We start from the raw sequence: 18,983 nt of genomic DNA on the forward strand, positions 1-18,983 counted from the left end.
ATATTTCTTCAGCTAAAGCAGGAAAATCTGTTGAATAGATGCAAACAGATGCAGAAAAAAAACGATTTTTCTTCTGTCGACAATGTTTGCCCATACTTCGCTGAATAGGTGAATAATGCGACCGTGGCACAGAGATAACAAGGTGAGGGGCGTCCATTTTGTAATTTCACGCTATCTTCAAAAGGTTAATCAGACAGGGGAAGGCAGAGGCGGGAGAAAGCTGATGCATGTTGTTCTCTTTGACCTCGAGCGGGCGCAGATTGGAAAGAGGCAAACTGTTCCTCGATAAAGGCACACCTAATTTTTGTATTTATCCTGGGGAGGTCACCCCTCTTTGCACCCTCTACCCTCCCCGACTTCAGAGCTCTTGTTTGTTAGCAGATCCGTTCCAAGAGAAGGAACACTCTCAAAGTCGGTTCACACTCTCCCCGTCTTGCTCCACGACCTGCCAATCATCTGCCAACCGACGGTGTTTACTAATGCTGTGTTTTCTTTTCTCTACCGTTGTGAAAATGTGTGCGAAGCGCTGTGCGCAAAAGCCCTTATCAGCCTGGCTCAATTGTTCGCAGCGAGCCAAAGAGCTCTGTGTCCCCATGGTTGATAAACTGCTTGTTAATCCTCAGGAAATGAACGGAAACCTTGAGTTAATGAGATAAATATCGTGTCCTTGCTGCCGCGTCTCCTCTGAGATGCATGAGGGGGAGTCGGTGGAGAGATATGTGTGCTCTTCGATATTTCAGAAACCCCACATTGGGAGAGAACTAGGCTGTGGGCCTTATTTGTCTAAACTGTAACATACTGTTAATAAGTCTTTCCCATGTGCTAATGAAAATACTATTCTGCAGGGGATTTTAATGTTTAAATCTTTGCCATGATTCAGACATATATTTCCATAATTGTTGAATTGAGTGTTTTCTCCAAAGCCCATATCTATTAAATTAAACATCAGTGTAGCATAGCTTTTCTTCAAAAGCAAATTTCTCCTTTTGGTTGCTTCGTAATTACTGTGGAATTCTAGTTTGTTCGTTATTGTAATTCAACCCTATACTCTTGACGTGTATTCATGACCTCTATTAGCATATATACACATTGTGGAAAGTGCTGGGCCAAGGCCTATATGTTGCTATACTGGAACATGGTGCTTCCAGCTTAATATAAACACCTCATAAACAACACTGACAGTTCTATTATCGTTGGCATCCTTTTAGGTAAATACACCCGCCTTATCTTTATCAGTGGACAGAGTGACCATCCATTAGCATTATTGCTAGGGGAACAGACATTTTTAATTGAATACTTGGCAGTATTTACCCCTTTGCCCTCATCTTGCCAAATGCTATGTGACATTTTTTGGTCGCCCGGACGAAGGACATCCTCAAATTTGGGAATGAGCTCCGGACAAAGTAATTGGTCTTTATGCAATCTAATACAAACGGTGATGGTGTGTTGAGGGTTTGACATTGTTATCTTGCGCAGGGAGGGGTTGATTTATGCTGGGATTAAGGTTACATAATGGACGCCAGTGTGCTTTACCGGTGCAGAGACAGCAGTCACATTGTCCTGAATACATTATAACCTTAAAAAACTGAAAGAAATGAAACATGATAAAAACAGAGTGGAGGAAAAAAAAGGGCTGTTTAATATTCAGACGATGTCTCCATTGCTGCATTCAAAAATACTTCATAATGCTCTTTTTTGGTCCAAACGGGGCGTTGATAAAAAACTGTTATGTATGAAGCATTGTGTTGTGTTGTGTGGTGCATTAAGGGACTCTACGCACACACAACAACAACAACAACTGATTCACCTCTCCTCCTCCTAGTCATCCTCCTTCTTCTTCTCAACCTCCTCCTCCTCCAACACCTCCTCCTCCTCCTCACAGAGAGACACATACACATACCCGCGTGCAGCTGTAATCTCTGCAAATTGTATTCACTATGGGCGAGTTTGTAAACAAAGGCAGGAGAATGTCAGCCCACGTGTTTTAAGGACCAAGGACTCCCTGGCTTGCAGAACATTCCAGTAAAGTCTGCTGGCAGTCGGTGGGCGAGTGCCAGAGTCCTCATCTCTCCCATGTGAGATCTATTCGATTTACCTTATTGCCTTTCTAGCACCTAGTTTCCATCGATTTTACGTGTGTGTGCGTGTGTGTGTATCTGTGGGTGTGTGTGTGTGACTCTTAAGAATCGAAGCCTTCAGCGCACACCTTTTTATTTGTATAATTTTTTGATGTTTGTTCCTTTCCTTTCTTGAGTAACTACCGGCGTGTAATTCAAACCCAGAACATCGTTTAATGAATTCTTAATTAAATGACTATACTAATTAAACATATTGTATCATTATTATATATTTGTATTATTATCATTATTATTTTTTGGTTTTTTTGTTTGTTCTTGGGTGTTTGGCTTGAACCCCAACTCTGGGTTTAGCTCCTACAAACAGCAGGAGTTACTTCTCCCTGTTTATATGTAAATATTTAAATGAACAACTTGAAGCTGTTGTGCTTATCTGGTGTTGATGCCTGCAGCCGATTGACGCTAATTTAAGACTTAAGAAGGTTAATTATCTCCGGCAACACATTAGAAATACGCTGATCGCTTCTTCCTCATCGCAGGGAAGGTTAAGAGATAAGCAACAAAGAAACTGAACCCAACTTTGATGTGATCCTGAGGCGTTTCATCAGATCGTGCTAAAGTGACGAAACACGCTAGCCAGCTGTACAGCTGCGTTAGCACGGTGGTTTCGGTTCTTATATAAGGGTGCGCACTGGTTCAAATGTCACATCACAACGCGGCAATTATCACACACATAGAAATGATGATGATCACATATGCCTCTTTGCAGGGAAGGTTAAGTCGAGCTAAAAAGAAAGTGACTTTGATGCTAACACAAATACACTTCCTCTCTAGTTGAAAACACATTGGTAACACGAAACAACAAGGGTACATTCAATCAGAACAGTGTTAAAACAGTGATCAACATTATGATAAAGGATTATAATAGGGTTAGGGCTATTAAGCAATTTATACATTAATACCTTAGTTAACATGAAAGCCATTCCCTTATTTACAATGAGTAAATCTTCGGTAAACATGAACATAATGGGTAAATGATTTCTAGACCATTAGTTAGCTGTTGATTAACTGTTAGTTAATGCTTATTACGGAATTACCCTTATTTTAATAAATGGTTAATCAATGTACCCTTATTGTAAAGTGTGATCAACGCGTTCATTTTGATGTTTCCGAAAATAGCTGAATGTTTTTGGTTATTAACTTGATATTTTCTTTATTTGAGTCCCATTTATTTTCTCCAAAATAACCAGTAGTCTTAAGTGCCGCCCTTAATCACGCCATAATGATCATGTTGAAACTGAGCTGTAATTCTGTCGCACGTCAAGGTGATTTGTTCCCCCATTGATTTTCAAGATATGCCCCCAAAAAGTAATCCTAGTTAGGCAAAATCGTGCATTATGAAATCCATTATGTTAATTTAATTAATATGAACTCAAATGGATTCCATGAAACTGTGGAACAATTTGTACTAAAACAAAGCCACCGGATTTGTCAGCGTGTGTTAATTTGCTCAAACTTTTCAACTTCAAGCGACAGAATGTCTTACACAGAAGATTCAAGGGCAGTGCTTATGCACTATACTGAGCCACTGTGCATACGCTGCATTTCAATTAGTCTTCCGATAGCTTCTCTACACTTCTCTGTCTTGCATTCAGTCTCAGAGATGTATTGTACGGATCTATCTCGTTCCATGTCTTCTTTGTATATGGTTGTTCTTTCCCACAGTGCGTCTCAGACTTTATGCATTTGATATGACCTTCACATGCATAAGATAGGGTGTGTTTCTGTGTGGTCTGTTTGTCTGTTTAGTTGGTTTATTTGTATTTGTTAAAATTAATCAGAACAACCCTCTGGGCAGAAAAATGCTTTTTCTGACCCTTGTTCTCACAACCATTGTTTGAATCCATTGCGTCTTGCTTTCATTTTAAAGACAGCCTTTTCTGAGTGCTGCTGATGTCAGGCTTGTATTGGTTATGATGGTAGAGGTGAGTGGCTTTCTCCTCTAACGCTGTCATTGGCTCTCTGCAGTCTGCTCACATACGTCTCTGCTGCCACAATCCCATTAGGGGTCCTCCCTAACACACACACACACACACACGCACACGCACACATGCGCATATGCACACGCGTATACACACAGGTACATGCACACGCACTCACACACACACACACACACACACACACACACACACACACACACACACACACACACACACACACACACACACACACACACACACACACACACACGTGTACATACACACACACTTACAAATGAATTCCCGACACACAAAAAGACAGACCCATCAACACAATCATAGACTCACAAACATGCATGCTAGAGCCACACACACACACACACACACACACACACACACACACACACACACACACACACACACACACACACACACACACACACACACACACACACACACACACACACACACGATATGTGGCATTTAGACTCATGCTGTTCCTTAGAGGACGCGCTCTAATTTCTCTCTCTCTCTCTTCGCTTCTGTCTCTCCCAAAAGCCATTTTCTGCTACCCCTGAGAAGTACCTATATCCCGAGGGTTCTCTCAATCTTCCTTACCCCTCTCCCCAACATTCTCTTATCCATCCGTCATCATCCCTTTCTTTCTCCCTCCACTCGCCTTCTTTTTGCTCTTCTTTGTCCCTTCTCCCTCTCTCCCTTTAAATCCCCCCTCCCGCTTTCTCGTTCTGCCCCTCTCCCTCAATTAACCTCCCTCTCTCTACCCCCCTCCCTCTTTTCCTCCTTCCTCCATTCTCTCTCCTTCAACCTCTGTCTCTACATCTCCCTTTCGCTCCCCCTCCCTCTTTCTCTCTACCTTCAACCCCATCTCTCTGTCTCTTCACCCTCCCCCCTCTCTCCTCTCCCTCCCTCTCTCCCCTCCCCTCCCTCCCTCTCTCCCTCCCTCTGCCTCCTCTGGTTCCTTTCAACTCTGTCCTCTGCGTAGAGCCAAGGTCACGGTCCCAGTCTGGGCCGGTCTGCCACTAGACTGGGCTCGTCTGAACACAGGGCCAGGTGTCTCGTGGACACATGCACTGCTGAGGACACCAGCTGTGTCGTGCATTGAGTACCAATATGAGGGAAAGGGACAGTACACAGAGTGACTTTGTTGATGTTGTTTGTCCCAGGAATTATATGAAATTATGGTATGCAAAACATTTGGGGTAGATTGATATTTTCCCTCTCAACATAATGCCTAACCCCTCCTCCTCAAGATGGATTTACTATTCCATGATTTCAGTATAACATATACATTTACAACATGAGTGAGTGTATTTCCATGTTGCTGTGTTTGTTATAGTATGCATGTCACTATATCTATCTTTATTATGCTATCCATTCATTACACGTGTAAATCTACTTTTAAGTCTTCTTCGATCCCAACTTCAACTCTTTGAAGGTTTTTCAAAAGAAACGTCGTCCTCCAACCGGTTTAGTCTGGTTTGCCCCTAATAGATTCTCACAGCAGACGCTCTCTGCTCGCCTCCAGCCGACAGCAGCTCATTTGAGGACCTGTCACCTGTCCCAGCGCCCGGCCTCATGAGCTCCGGGAGGACGCCTGTCTCAGAGGAAGGCCTCCAAGGTTAAACCGAGCCTATTCCGCACGCACTCATGGCCTGCTATGGATCAATGTCTGATTTATTTCCAGACGTCGTAAAGCACATTGTCAAAGGGGGTCGGCTGTTTGGGGAATACGAGGCACAGTAATTATTATTGACCAGTTTAGAATGTTGGAGAGGGAGTTTGGAATATGTCTAATCCATGGAGCTTCTTCCATGGGTAAATCACAATAGACCTGGGACACATGTGTGTCTGATTGTTCTTTGGAAAGTCCATTTGCTCTGGTATTGATTATTTTTCATATTAATTTGTTTTCAACCTCACCGGAATGTTTCCATCTCTGTGTTTAATCAGTTTAAATAAACTGTCGTTTACATTCAATTTCTTTGTTCCCAAGGCTCAATGATATCGTGAAACACATGTTGCTCAATACAGAGCGAGTCTTAGTAGAGTTTCACCTTATATTGATCATCAACGACATGGGCTTTGGTTCTTGTTGTCCTCCCCAGCCCAGACTCCTGCAGTGTAGCTCTTTGTCGTCCCCCCCCCCCCCCACACTCATCTCTGGGAGACGGAGAGGACAGTCTGTCCGTCAAACGACAACCAAACCCCCTGTTGCCACCTGCCATGCCTGCTGAGCTCGATAAAAAACAGGGACGAGAGTGAGGGAGAGAAACAGAGAGAGGGAGAGAAACAGAGATCGAGGGGGGAGAGAGAGAGAGAGAGGGAGAGAGAGGGAGAGAGTCATCGAGGTCACCACTGTTGTGGGGCAACAAGAGTGGGAAATTGGGGGGGGGGGGCAAGAGGGAGCAGGGCGTGGCCAACTGAACACGGCCTTTCGGGATTTGTTGCATCAGCAGCAACAGTGGATGGCAATTTGAGCTTTTAACCAATCGGTTTATCCCTTTTCCAGGGGGCTATAGAGCTCTGTTGACCAATGAGTGAGAGGCAATGAGCGGGACTTTGATGATGTGTTTTTCTGGAGTATAAAGACGTTTGCTAGATAAAAGCCCCCCTATTGTTCTAGTAGGTGTCCCAGAGAGATGGGGGATACAGGCTGTGATTGATGCAGTTGCATGTGGACAGTGGGCTTGCTGCTTGGGGGGATGGATGATGGATGAAAGAGGATTTATGATGGACAGCTTGACCTCTAATCAGTGGCATCTACCATTAAACAAAATCCAACCAATGTGGAAATGTTGACTGAACCACTTGTTGACTTAACCATTGATATGCAATTATCTTTGCATATAATTTGAAGCGTATGGGAGTGCACATACCTCTATTACCATTATTATTTAATTTGTATTACACATTTATTGCAACATGGTTGTTCTGGCATCGGTTTAGCTTCACTATTTCATGAGGGTTATTTTAAACGGCAAAACTGCTCTGCTTTGCTAAATTATTTGTGTTTGTATTTGTCTTGAGCCTCACTTCATTTATGATGCATTAGATTTAAGACTCCAATATTTTGGTTTACTGTATTAATACGTTAGGCAGACCAAACAAACTCCAACATCGTACCTTGTTTTTTCCCCTCTAGTTTCTGTTTGTCTGACCTCAGTGAGAGTGCGTGGCAGTTGCTGTCATCTGAAATTCTGCTCCCAGACTGGGTCTCAGACAGTCTGAACTCAACTTTCCACTACTCTGATAGCCTACGACTGGGCTGTCGAGTCAACACCGACATAGCACACCTAAACCACCAGAGTAACTAGGGTCCCCTTCTCCTTTCCATGCACCCTTTTACATTCAATATCTCAGAATACATTGACTCCTTTTTGGGAAAACTATTCTAGTCACGTTCACCTCCTGCCTTTAAAGTTATACATCATTATTTTGCTTGTTACTCAGTGAAATGTTACATATTTCATTCCCTAATCGAGTGATGTTTCGCTTCATTAGAAACTACTCAACGGCAGTCAGATCATACTGGGAGGGTCGATGCATTAATATTTATTTCTATTTTTCACTGTGGAAGTCTGCGTCAGTCGTCCTCTCTCTCAGAGGGGATGAGACCGGGGTTGGGCCTCGGGCACCATCAGAATACAGACACTGTTTATCAGAGTGTTGAGAGCTGTGTGTTCTCCATCCCTTATCTGCACTGCACCCCCCCTCTCCGCAATCCGAACACGCAAAAGAGGGTCAAACACACAGTGGGCCGATGTATTGATGTACGCCATACAACTTTAATGGTCGTCTCCATTGTTGACATTCTTCCTAGGCCTGCATGGTTCACTCACCTTGGGGCGCTGTCGGAGAGATTCATTTCTCCCCCCCCTTCCCCCCCCCTCTCCTCTATGCTCCTCTATTCACTATTGACATGAGTTCCTTGTCTTCTGTGCATGTTGGAGCCTTTTGTTGGTGAAAGCAGACCCTAGTAGTGAATCTGAACGTGATGCTTGCTTGTCAGCTGCGACCGTTTTCAATCTTTTGACTGGGCAGGAATTGTAGCATGAATCAGTTTGGATGTTGCAATTTCCATGCATGTCAATCGGGTCTTTGGGGGAAATCAAAGGCATGTTACTATAATCTGCCACTAGAGGTGTCAGAATAGTCTCGTAGCAATGATGTTTAACTCTCAGCAAAAAGGTACTTAGTTTGATCTCCAGTGTAAAAATATCTACTATATCACTTAAGCCAACCTTGATCAAAACCTACAGCACAATTCACTGCAAGTCACTTTTCATAAATACGTCTGCTATATGTCTCTATGACTAAATATAAAATAAGGAGCGACCTACCTATAATAATAATAATAATAATAATAATAATAATAATAATAATAATGATAATAATAATAATAATAATAATAATTAATTCATACATTTCATTTTAATAGCTCCTTTCATCAGAACCCAAGGCGCTTTACAATGTGGGAGGAACGATGTACACACATATGGCTTGGATCGAGAGGCTCCAGGAAGTTAGGAACAGAAGGTTGACTGGGCATGATGAGCCTTGCTTGGCAGTGGTCCCGTCATATCCCCTCTGGCTTGGACACCAAAAGGATCACTTGGAACCACTCCTCAGGGGCTAACCAAGCAAGCTAGGCTAGATAGTTGAGCTAGCTAGCCAATCAAAGTTGGCTTATCGACAATGGCAACCGCGCATTGCCAACTGGTGGGCATTCCAAGTATTGCTGATGTCGGGAAACCATTAGGGTACCGGAACTATTATGTACGGTGGCCCTTAGAGCCCAATGCACTGAAACGTAAGGAAACACAGGCAAATAGAAAAAGGGGTGAGGTCAACCAAAGAAATGGTTGGTCGATTCATCGAACTCTATGACCAAATCAATATATCAAAAACACAGAGCACTCTACTCTTCCTATTGGCCTACCTAAACATATCACTATGTTTATTCAGAGAAATTCAGTGGGTTCCAAAAGGAACCCTTTCCACAAGGAAAAGTGACCAATTTCTCATTGGACTATTTTCCGAATTTGGTCCAACAAGTGCATATCAACCAACCACTCAACCAGCCCACCAGAACTTGCAGCCCTAGACGAAACATTAGCAAAATAAGAATACATCTTCATCAAGTTGAAACCAACTCACTGCTGATGTAGAAAGCCCATGAATAATACAACAAACAAATTAAGAAAAAAAATCTTGACAGGAACATTGTAACTTTAGAAAACACATGCAAATAGACTAAACACAACCAAATTAGGAAAACATCTTCCGCAATTTGAAAAGACCACTGCCAAGAGCACTGAAAAGAACGCCACCAATTTGACAACACATGCGCAGTATTTTGAAAAATGGGCTGCAAATTTGCACAATTTAACACAATACAGACAAAAAACTATATAGATAAGCTCTGCAATTACGCCTAAGGAGAGGGTGTTTCCAGAGGACACTTAAAAATGATGAACACCTTGTGAGTCCCAAACCGTATTCTGTTTGTTGTCAAACTGATGAATGTGTTTTTCTAATTTGCTTGTGTTTTGTCTATTTGCCTGTGTTTTCTTAAGTCACAGTGCGTTGAGCTCTCAGGGTCACAGTAATTATGGCCGATGGAGAGAAGGAAATATATGCAGAGAAAAATTGGGATTCGAGAATGCTCGGAAAAACTAAATCAGTTTTGCTTATTCTGTGTGTGAGTGTTGTTGTTATTGTATTATTGCCAGAAGCCTGTTCTTTATTTTATTTTTCTGTCTTTGATGTCAACCTTTAAAAGTCCGGTAACAACAGCATGCAAATCAGCCCACAAATGGACACCCTCATTTGCTTCAGGCTAAGTGTTATTATTAATTTTCAACTTTTCTTCACAGCTATTTATTCTAACTGCCGTGTGATGCCAGCCCTTCGTTTTTTTTTTACAATAGTATCCCTTGTTGTCCAAATGCTGAGTGTGTCACCTAGTCATAGAAGCATTATTTCTGCGTACCATCTGGTTATTATAATAACCATATGTATTTGTTTTTGTTAAGATGGTAGTTGGACACAATAAAGTGTTTCCCTGTGTGCTGAGCAAGTAAATTCCTAAGAAAACTGGCATGAACTTACGAACCAATTTAATATAATTTTTTACAAATATCTCTATATATTCCTTCACTCTCTGGTCAGAGAGACCGAAAAACCAAAGAACCAACAAGACCCCACAACCGCAGAAAGGAAAAGAGCCATCGGGCCTGTGTCCTGTGGGTCCAAACTGAACCATGGGGCTGAGATAAAGAGCCCTTTTGATTCCCAGCCCTGCCAGCCTGGATCCCCCCGCCTCAATGTTGATCCTTTATCCCCCACTCGCTGAAGCCTCCATCCCCCGCAAGAGGAGCCCCTTGTCCCCTGGCCCGCCGTCCTTACCTCTGACGAGTGTGCACTTAGGTGGACAGTGGTGCCCGAAGGCTCAAATCTTTTTATAGTACAGATTTGAACTCGACCCCCCCCCCCCCCCAAGGGGTATGTAGAATCCCCAGAACTCCAGACACTGGTCGAGATATGTGGGATAGTTCAGGGGTTCCCAGCCTTGGGCTCTGCAGGCCACTAGGGGTCGTTTTAGTATGCATACGGGGTCCCAGGAGATGGCTGACCTACGATCAATGATGAAATAGAAAATGTATGCATGTCAATGTTTTTCCGTTATACTAAACGTTTAACTTAAGTTCACGAGACCTCAAGCGAGGTCTCGCAAATTCCGACGCGCCAGCCCCGCAGATCCCCGTAGTCAAACAGACTGCCTAATGACTTGTAACCGCAAGAAAAGCGGTTCACTTAGCGGTGCGAGAGGCGTACGTTCACCCAGACATTGATATTACAGGCAGATGTTGATTCACTACGATGTGTGTGGACTGTGGAGGCAGAAGGTGCAACAATCTGAGGTTTAAGGGATGCGATGATAGTGTAACATCTCAAAACAGACGCAGAAGCTAGGGAGTTATTCAACCAGGGACAACCAGGCCTTAACCATGCATGGATGTGTTTATTATGCTGCTGGTGTCCTGTGGTGGAGTTACCTGAGGCCTGTTTGTGAAGAAATGTGATACCACGACATATCTGGGATGGACGCGCACGCACACGCACACACGCACACACACACACGTACACACACACACACACACACACACACGTACACACACACACGTACACACACACACACGTACACACACACACGTACACACACACGCACACACATACACACGTACACACACACACACACACGTACACACACACACACACGCACACGCACACGTACACACACACACGTTCACACACAGGTACACACACACACGTACACACACACACGTACACACACACACACACACACACACACACACACACACACACACACACACACACACGAACACACACACACACACACACACACACACACACACACACACACACACACACACACACGAACACACACACACACACACACACACACACACACACACACTCCTATTATAGTGTAATAACATGTCAGATTTCATTTCAATAGACGTTGTTAATGCACATTAGCACACATTACTTTTTACAATCAGATACACTCAAATGAAAATCTACACGGCTATGGGAGAGAAATATAATACCATCCCTACCCATCCCAAGGGATGCCTGTGGGCAAAATGAAAGTGTATTTTATTTGCTGCTGGCTATCTGCACCTGCACACCTCACAGTATTGTCACACTGCGTTTAAACACTATGTGTTACTGGCAACATCATATGTAATGCCAAGAACTAGCCTGTGTGGTGCTAACTATCAGTAGTAGGAGCTGCTGATAGTGTAGTGTGTTTCTGTTTGTTGTTGTGTTGGTTATTTTGGTCCTCATTGTGAAAAATGGGGAGGTCCTGGTTTTGTGTAACCGTTTGTTATCAAGTTTTTTTGTACCTTTTGTACCTAGTGTTGTTACAGTGGCAGTGATTTACTATGGCTGCCTCCCTTATTGTCGTGTGCTCGAAAGCTGCGGTTGTGATGCTGACGGAGAAAGAGAGAGAGAGAGAGAGAGATGGATGGAGAGAAGGAGAGGGGAAGAGGGATGGAAACACAATGGCCAGATAGGGATATATATCGTTTGGAGATGAGAGATGGCGATGACAAGAGAGGAAAGGAAAGAGAGTGAAAGAGGTGTTGAGAGAGATTGAGGGAGAAAGATGGGGAAATAGATTATGTGAGAGAGAATGAGAAAGAGAGAGAGCCATGGAGAGAGTGAGAGAAAGAAAGAGAGAGGAAAAGAGAGTGCCATGGAGAGAGCGAGAGAGAGAGAGAGAGAATGAGAGAGATTGAAGGGGAGATTGAAAAAGAGAGTGCCATCGAGGGAGAGAGAATGAAAGAAGAAGAAAGGGGAGGAAGAGAAGAAAGGAGAGAGGAAAAGAGAGAGCGAGAAGGAAAGATGTGAGACAAAGAGACGCACCAGATTTCACAGCTGAATAACTGGGTCGTTTTAAGATGATGGTGCTTCTTATCTCCTCCACTCATCGCTGGGTGTTCACCGTTCAGCGCCCAGCCTTTCAGAAACCTGCATGGCTCCCCCCTGCTCTCTCTCCCCCCTCCCCCTCTACCTACCTCTTATCTAATTCCCTCTATGCATTCTCTATCTATTCCCCGTCAATCGTAATCTATCTTCTTCGCATCCCCAGTCCCCAATTTTCTTTATTCCCTGTACTTGTTCTCTCTGCCAATAGGGGAGGTGCAAATTACTGTGTGTGTGATTGTTTGTGTGTGTATTTGTGTTTGTGTGTGTTTGATTGCATGTGTCTGTGTGCGTGTTTGCAGCCCGTGTAATTGTGCTTATGTACACTAGAAACCCGAGAGGATCCTGCCAGCATGACCTCCACAAGCTACAATCCAACACCCGTACATGTACGCTCTTATTCGGACAAAGTCCTACTAGAAAACCTGTTCACTTGGTGATCTCCCGCCGTGTGTAGAGAGCTGCAACCGCTAACAAGCTAATCACTGTGTTCACTACAGCCTTGAACAAATCAGCAATGCTTTACTACAGGGATATACAATGGGTGTCAGCTTTTTCTTTTATTGTCTTTTCCTTTGTTTTCAGTTCTCCTCTCTTATTGTCTCTGCTAATTGGACCAGCAGAGTAGTCTCACTCGTGTTCGGAGAGAAACTGGGTCTTATCTCGACTGTCAGCTTGAGTCGCGTGCTTCCCTCTCCTTCTGTGTCGCCGGCCCATCACCATGCCTCTGTGCTGTGTTAGGGGTCAGGGGTCAGCCGTACGCGTGAAGGGGGTTAACACACGCGTCGGCTGAACTGCGACGCATGTCACACGACATGTGTCACAACTGTCAGCGCTTGGCTCGATCGGTTTTCCTGCAAACGTCATCTGGATTTGTTTTACCTTAGAAATAATGGATTCACCACTCAGGGAGAGTTGACAGTGGAGCTGAGAGTCGAGCTGTTGAAACTGAGAAAAAAGACAACAGAGCTCCGTTACCCAGTCATCCCAGGAGGGATTTTGTCAGATCAAAAGGGAATTTATAATAATCTTGGATATTGCAGATACGCACACGCACATGCTGCACATACACCCACGCTGCACACACACGCACGCTGCACATTCACTTGCACATGCACACACACTCGCAGACGCGCACACACACATACACACACACACACACACACACAAACACACACACACACACACACACACACACACACACACACACACACACACACACACACACACACACACACCCAAGCACCCAAAAACGTCAACAACGAATAAAGCAGTAAAAATTAGCCGTGCTAAAGTTTACAAGCGTGTTCAACTATTACCCGGGGCCACAATGCAGGCAGGATCAATTAAGAATGCCATTGCCGCTCTAGGTAATCAATCCCCAATCATGTATAATGGATGGCCCGATCAGCCCGGGCGGAACAAGGACTCCATTGTGTGGTGGGGGAGTGAGATGGCGATAGGTAGCCTGTTATTATTCCTCGCCCTGCATCATTCAGCTGGTCCTCGCAACGCCAACGTGACATGAATGTTGCAGTTACAATCTAATCAATACATATATGTATCTCATCTTGCCTTGGTGCACTATTCATTGAACACTATGGAGGACTGAGCCATGCGTTAAGCACCAATGCTAAACTGTTTGCCTCTTTTGGAGGACACGCCAAGACCAGGAGACTCGCTCCATGGGTCTTTGGTGACGGCTGCCACCCGGTGCCCTTCTAAGTCCCCTTGTTCATCCAATACTTCCTGGGACGCCAGACTGAAACACTACACGGCTCCCCAGGACCTGCCAGCACCCGATCGCCCAAAACAATAGCACCGGGCGTTGACTCACCGCTGGCACCGGGGAGGAGGACAGCCTGATAGCAGAGCACAGACAGAGTCTCTCTCTCTCTCTCTCTCTCTCTCTCTCTCTCTCTCTCTCTCTCTCTCTCTCTCTCTCTCTCTCTCTCTCTCTCTCTCTCTCTCTCTCTCTCTCTCTCTCTCTCTCTCTCTCTCTCTCTCTCTCTATGGATAGTGTGGCGATTAGGGGGCTTTGGCTCCCATCGCCAAGAGGTACTGAGTTTGAGCCCAAATCCTACTCTGTAAAAAAAGGATTGGGTGGTTGACTCCCATCCCAAAATGTTACTGGGAATGATCCCCGAAATGTCTGCAGCCTGTCATGTAGGTATTCTTCAGCAAAATCCCTCTCCCCTCAATCCTTATCTGACATGTATCACCATTCACTGAACTTGTTCTTTTGAGAAGTGGTGTCTCTGAGAACAAAAAACACTGAGGAAGAACTCCTAACCTTGTGTTCTTATGACTGAAAACTCTGCGCAGAGCGGTTGTTTGTTCAGCACCCTGATGTCTCACTTGAAAGTCCCTTTCAAATATGTGTCGACTAAATGAGAACATTTAAACAGCAAGTCTTTATTCTAGTTCTAAGCATCCTGCCTCTACACAGCCGTCCCTGTTGTGCTCCCCAACCTCTTTCTTCCCCTCTGTCTAACTACAGCATACACCAGTCAGTACAATGAAATCTTTTTTACACTTTCTACCTTCACTGTCATGGCTGACATTTGGTCGGCTATGCATAATTCAACTCGGGTTTTTTTGAAAATGCATGCTCGTTTGGTATTTATGAGAGGACTGGCATTGCTTTGATGTTTTATTATTAACCTAGTGTCATCCGCTGTGGTCATGTCTTTTGAATACGGCATGCATAGCTGAAAGCAGGATATCACTATACGTATGAAATTGACCTTTTTTTTCCTTCTCTTTCCCTGCCTCTTCCACCGTCTCTCTCTCTCTCTCTCTCTCTCTCTCTCTCTCTCTCTCTCTCTCTCTCTCTCTCTCTCTCTCTCTCTCTCTCTCTCTCTCTCTCTCTCTCTCTCTCTCTCTCTCTCTCTCTCTCCTCAGGTTGTGTTGGTGTTTGCACTCAGCATCGGTGCCCTTGGCATATACTTCATAGATTCTTCAGAGTGAGTATCTGCAATTCAAATTCCCTCTTTCTCTCCCAGCCACTTCCCTCAACCACATCTACAGCAAACTCATATTTATATTTAAAAATCATATCAATATAGTATGGATATGAACAAACATGTCAGTAGAGCCTGTGTATCCTTTTGTGACATAAATAAACACGTTGATCAATACAATCAACATAATAAATTGGCTAACCTTATACCTCCTCTCTCATATGCTCCTCAAATACACTGACTGCAATGCTCACATAATAAGTGTGTACATACGTGTGCAATACCCCCCCCCCCCCCCCCCCCCCCCCACACGTGCGTGCTCACATCCAGCCGTATGTACGACTCCATCTGCAGATTTGTCAATGAGAGAGAGGGGCCCGTTAGTTTCCATGGCAACAGAGACAGGCGGATGTGTATCAGTGTGCTTGATCTTTCCCTTTTGTGTGTGGTGTGTGTGTGTGTGTGTTAGTGTGTGGGTGTGTGAAAGCTTCTGTGTGTGTTTATATGTGGGTGTCCACCACTATATATGTGTGGGTGTCTGCATCTACGTGTGTGTCAGTGCCTGCGTGTGTGTGTGTTTACTTGTCCTTGGCCAACATTCACCCAGAGATAAATTGCAGGCCTGGCACCCATCCCACTACCACTGCATCCATTTCAAACACACACACACGCACGCACGCACGCACGCACGCACGCACGCACGCACGCACGCACGCACGCACGCACGCACGCACGCACGCACACACACACACACACACACACACACACACACACACACACACACACACACACACACACACACACACACACACACACACACACACACACACACCAAGCATTCCCTGAATCCAACCGTCTTTACTGCATTGACAAAGACATTGATGTTGAAACACAAATCTCCATATTGATCGGAAAGTAGGACAAATTTCTCAAATCGTGCAACTGAACCTGCATAGGGAAACTTAATTAACTTTAATCGGTTTTAGTTTACGGCAGTGGGTTGCACGGTCTGAAAACACTCAATATTGTTTTGAGGGGAGGAGAAGCCTGCTTCTATGCTAGCAGTCGGCTTGTAGCGTTGGGTTTTTCTGAAGGAGGTAACAATGTTCCCGTGTGTCATGGGAACCATAACATTGCTAACGCAGATGGATAAAAACCTGTCGTTTAGTGTCTATTTCAGAGGGGATAGAAAGATGGTGCATGGAGTAGTCACGATGCCTGCTTGCAGAAAATAAAACGACGAGGGGAAATGTTTTTGATATTCGCCCCTACCTGAAATGTACTCAGTGGAACAGTTAAAGAAATACGTGCTTCCGAGCCTCACCTCCTTGACCTTGAAGGAAAAGGTCAAGGGGTCAAGGAAAGATTTGAAGGAGACTTAGGAACAAACAACCGCGGTGCTACGAGAATCCGAGAAAACGGCTAAATCAGGGTGCGCTGGCAGATGTTGTGGTCAGGGGTCTGCAGTGCTGAAACAGCAATGTTCCCAAGCTGGAATACTAAAAGCATGTTGTTTCATGCACCCTGGTGAAAAGTATTGCTTCTTTACCACAGTTCAAATTTGAACACATTGAATAAAGGCTGGGCACAAAAGGGAGACAGAATGGTTGCCATATTGTTATATCTCATATCGCTCAAGGTCAAACTTCTGTCCACTCATATTTATGGACATAGATCGCAATTAGTATGCTAGGCATATAATTATCGGTCATATTGATCGTTTGTTTTGATGAATGGCCTTATATTGTGTCGCTTTAAACGTTCCTGCTGCAAGGAATTGTGGGACGACACCTACCTTCCTTTGGTAAAGGATGGTTCGGTATACCCTATGCTAAAGGAGATAAGAAAGGAAGCATCGAAGCACCTTTGCTTAGCTCTTAGAGAACTTGAACCGCTCCATTTAGATACTTTCGGCCCATTTCACTCAGTAAGGAACCTTCCAAAGCCAAAAATATTTTCTGACCGCAACCATGTACTCTAATTTTCTCCAAACAAATATATCTTTCAGACAAATTGAGATAGTGAGACATATTCAGCACCACTAGTCAGAGTAAGAGTGTGATTGGCAATATATTTGAGGAAATTGAGCAATCTATCTGTTGTTAGCAAGTCTGAGATCCCTGGGGAAGGCTGTGGAGCCTTGGCCACCGCCATCCCTGCTCGCAACTAGATTGACAAATTTATTTCTTAATTTCCTACTGCATTACGTCTTTCTTTCTTTATTTCTTTCTTAGTTTGAGTCCGTGAAATCTTTAGCTAGCAGCTCTGTATTGGTGGCAAAGCCGGCAAAGGAACTGGCTACATTATTGGGGAAAGTTGTACCACCATCTTAAATGGGGGATGTGACGTCACGGGACGCTCCGAACACCATCGAAGTTAGCAGCCAGCAGGGGAGTTTCCAGCGGGAATATGACTCCTTGATTGGTGGCTCCACTGATTAATTTTGCTATTCTATTATAGGACACAGTTTGAGGTTTGTAAGTGGATAGTAGTGGCTAAGGAGGTCAACTCTCAGACGAAAGGTTCTGGGTTCAATCCCGAACCTACCTGTGGGTATCCTTGAGCTAGATGCCCTCAAGCCCAACCTGCTCCTTAATGAGATCAATCTGAACTCCCTGGAGGTTGATGTGGCTTAAAGTCAACAAACAGCCATCCTCTCTCAGAGGCTGAACCAGGAGGCGTCAAGCGTGCTGACAGAGCACCAACCCAACATGTTTTGGGTTGTTTTTATCCGTGGCTCTTGTGCAAGGTAAGGGAATTCAAATGTCATATTTCCAGCCAGAATTCACTTATTGCATCGCTCAAAGTGGTGCGATGCGTGTTTGTTGTTTTAATCTCCCCCCCCCCCCCCCCCCCCCCCCGCCCGGCGGCAACTCCCTGACCTCGCTCTGCACGGCCCCATTAAGTCATGCCAGCTACCCCCCCCCCCCCCCCCCCCAAACATTTTGCTCTTACTCATCATCGTGATGAGGTTCAAACTTGTCACTGGAGAGCAGCATGTGTCCTCTCCGCACGACCCCAGAGTCGGTTCAGCTGGCTGGCACATGATGCAAGCTGCAGGCACCGGGCCCGGGATGCTTTACTGCTGACTTTTGACGCTCCTCCGAACCGCGACCAACAGTCGCTGCTGGGAGCCGCCCGGCAAAACCTTCTGCCCCAGCGCTTTCCACCTCACCGCACACACGTCCAGCCACGCGCCGCTTACCTGTGTGTGTTTGTGTGCGTGTGCGGGTGTGTGTGTTTGTGTGTGTGTGAGTGTACGCTTTGTGAACTGTTGCATGTGTTTCTCGATTGTTTCTGCTCTGCTGCCGCTTGTTTGCTTTTGATGTGTTCTGTGTAGCAAACAAAAGGAGGTGCCAGGATCAAGTTGGAGATTCAGGTCTATTGTAATATGCGTGTGAACAGACAACAAACAGCAGCAGTCATGA

General features: G+C 44.7%; 1 protein-coding gene across 20 annotated transcripts in view; it reads left to right on the top strand.

The window, feature by feature from the left end:
• Nucleotides 1-18,983, top strand: part of kcnma1a (potassium large conductance calcium-activated channel, subfamily M, alpha member 1a) — a 150,162-nt gene that overhangs the window by 48,774 nt on the left and 82,405 nt on the right. For all 20 annotated transcript variants that reach the window (XM_030378373.1, XM_030378372.1, XM_030378392.1 and 17 more), the window contains one exon: nucleotides 15,497-15,558. In XM_030378373.1, coding sequence (XP_030234233.1) covers nucleotides 15,497-15,558 — 62 coding nt within the window. The remainder of the gene's footprint in view (nucleotides 1-15,496; nucleotides 15,559-18,983) is intronic.

This window comes from Gadus morhua, chromosome 15, assembly GCF_902167405.1.
Source record: "Gadus morhua chromosome 15, gadMor3.0, whole genome shotgun sequence".
Classification (NCBI taxonomy): domain Eukaryota; kingdom Metazoa; phylum Chordata; class Actinopteri; order Gadiformes; family Gadidae; genus Gadus; species Gadus morhua.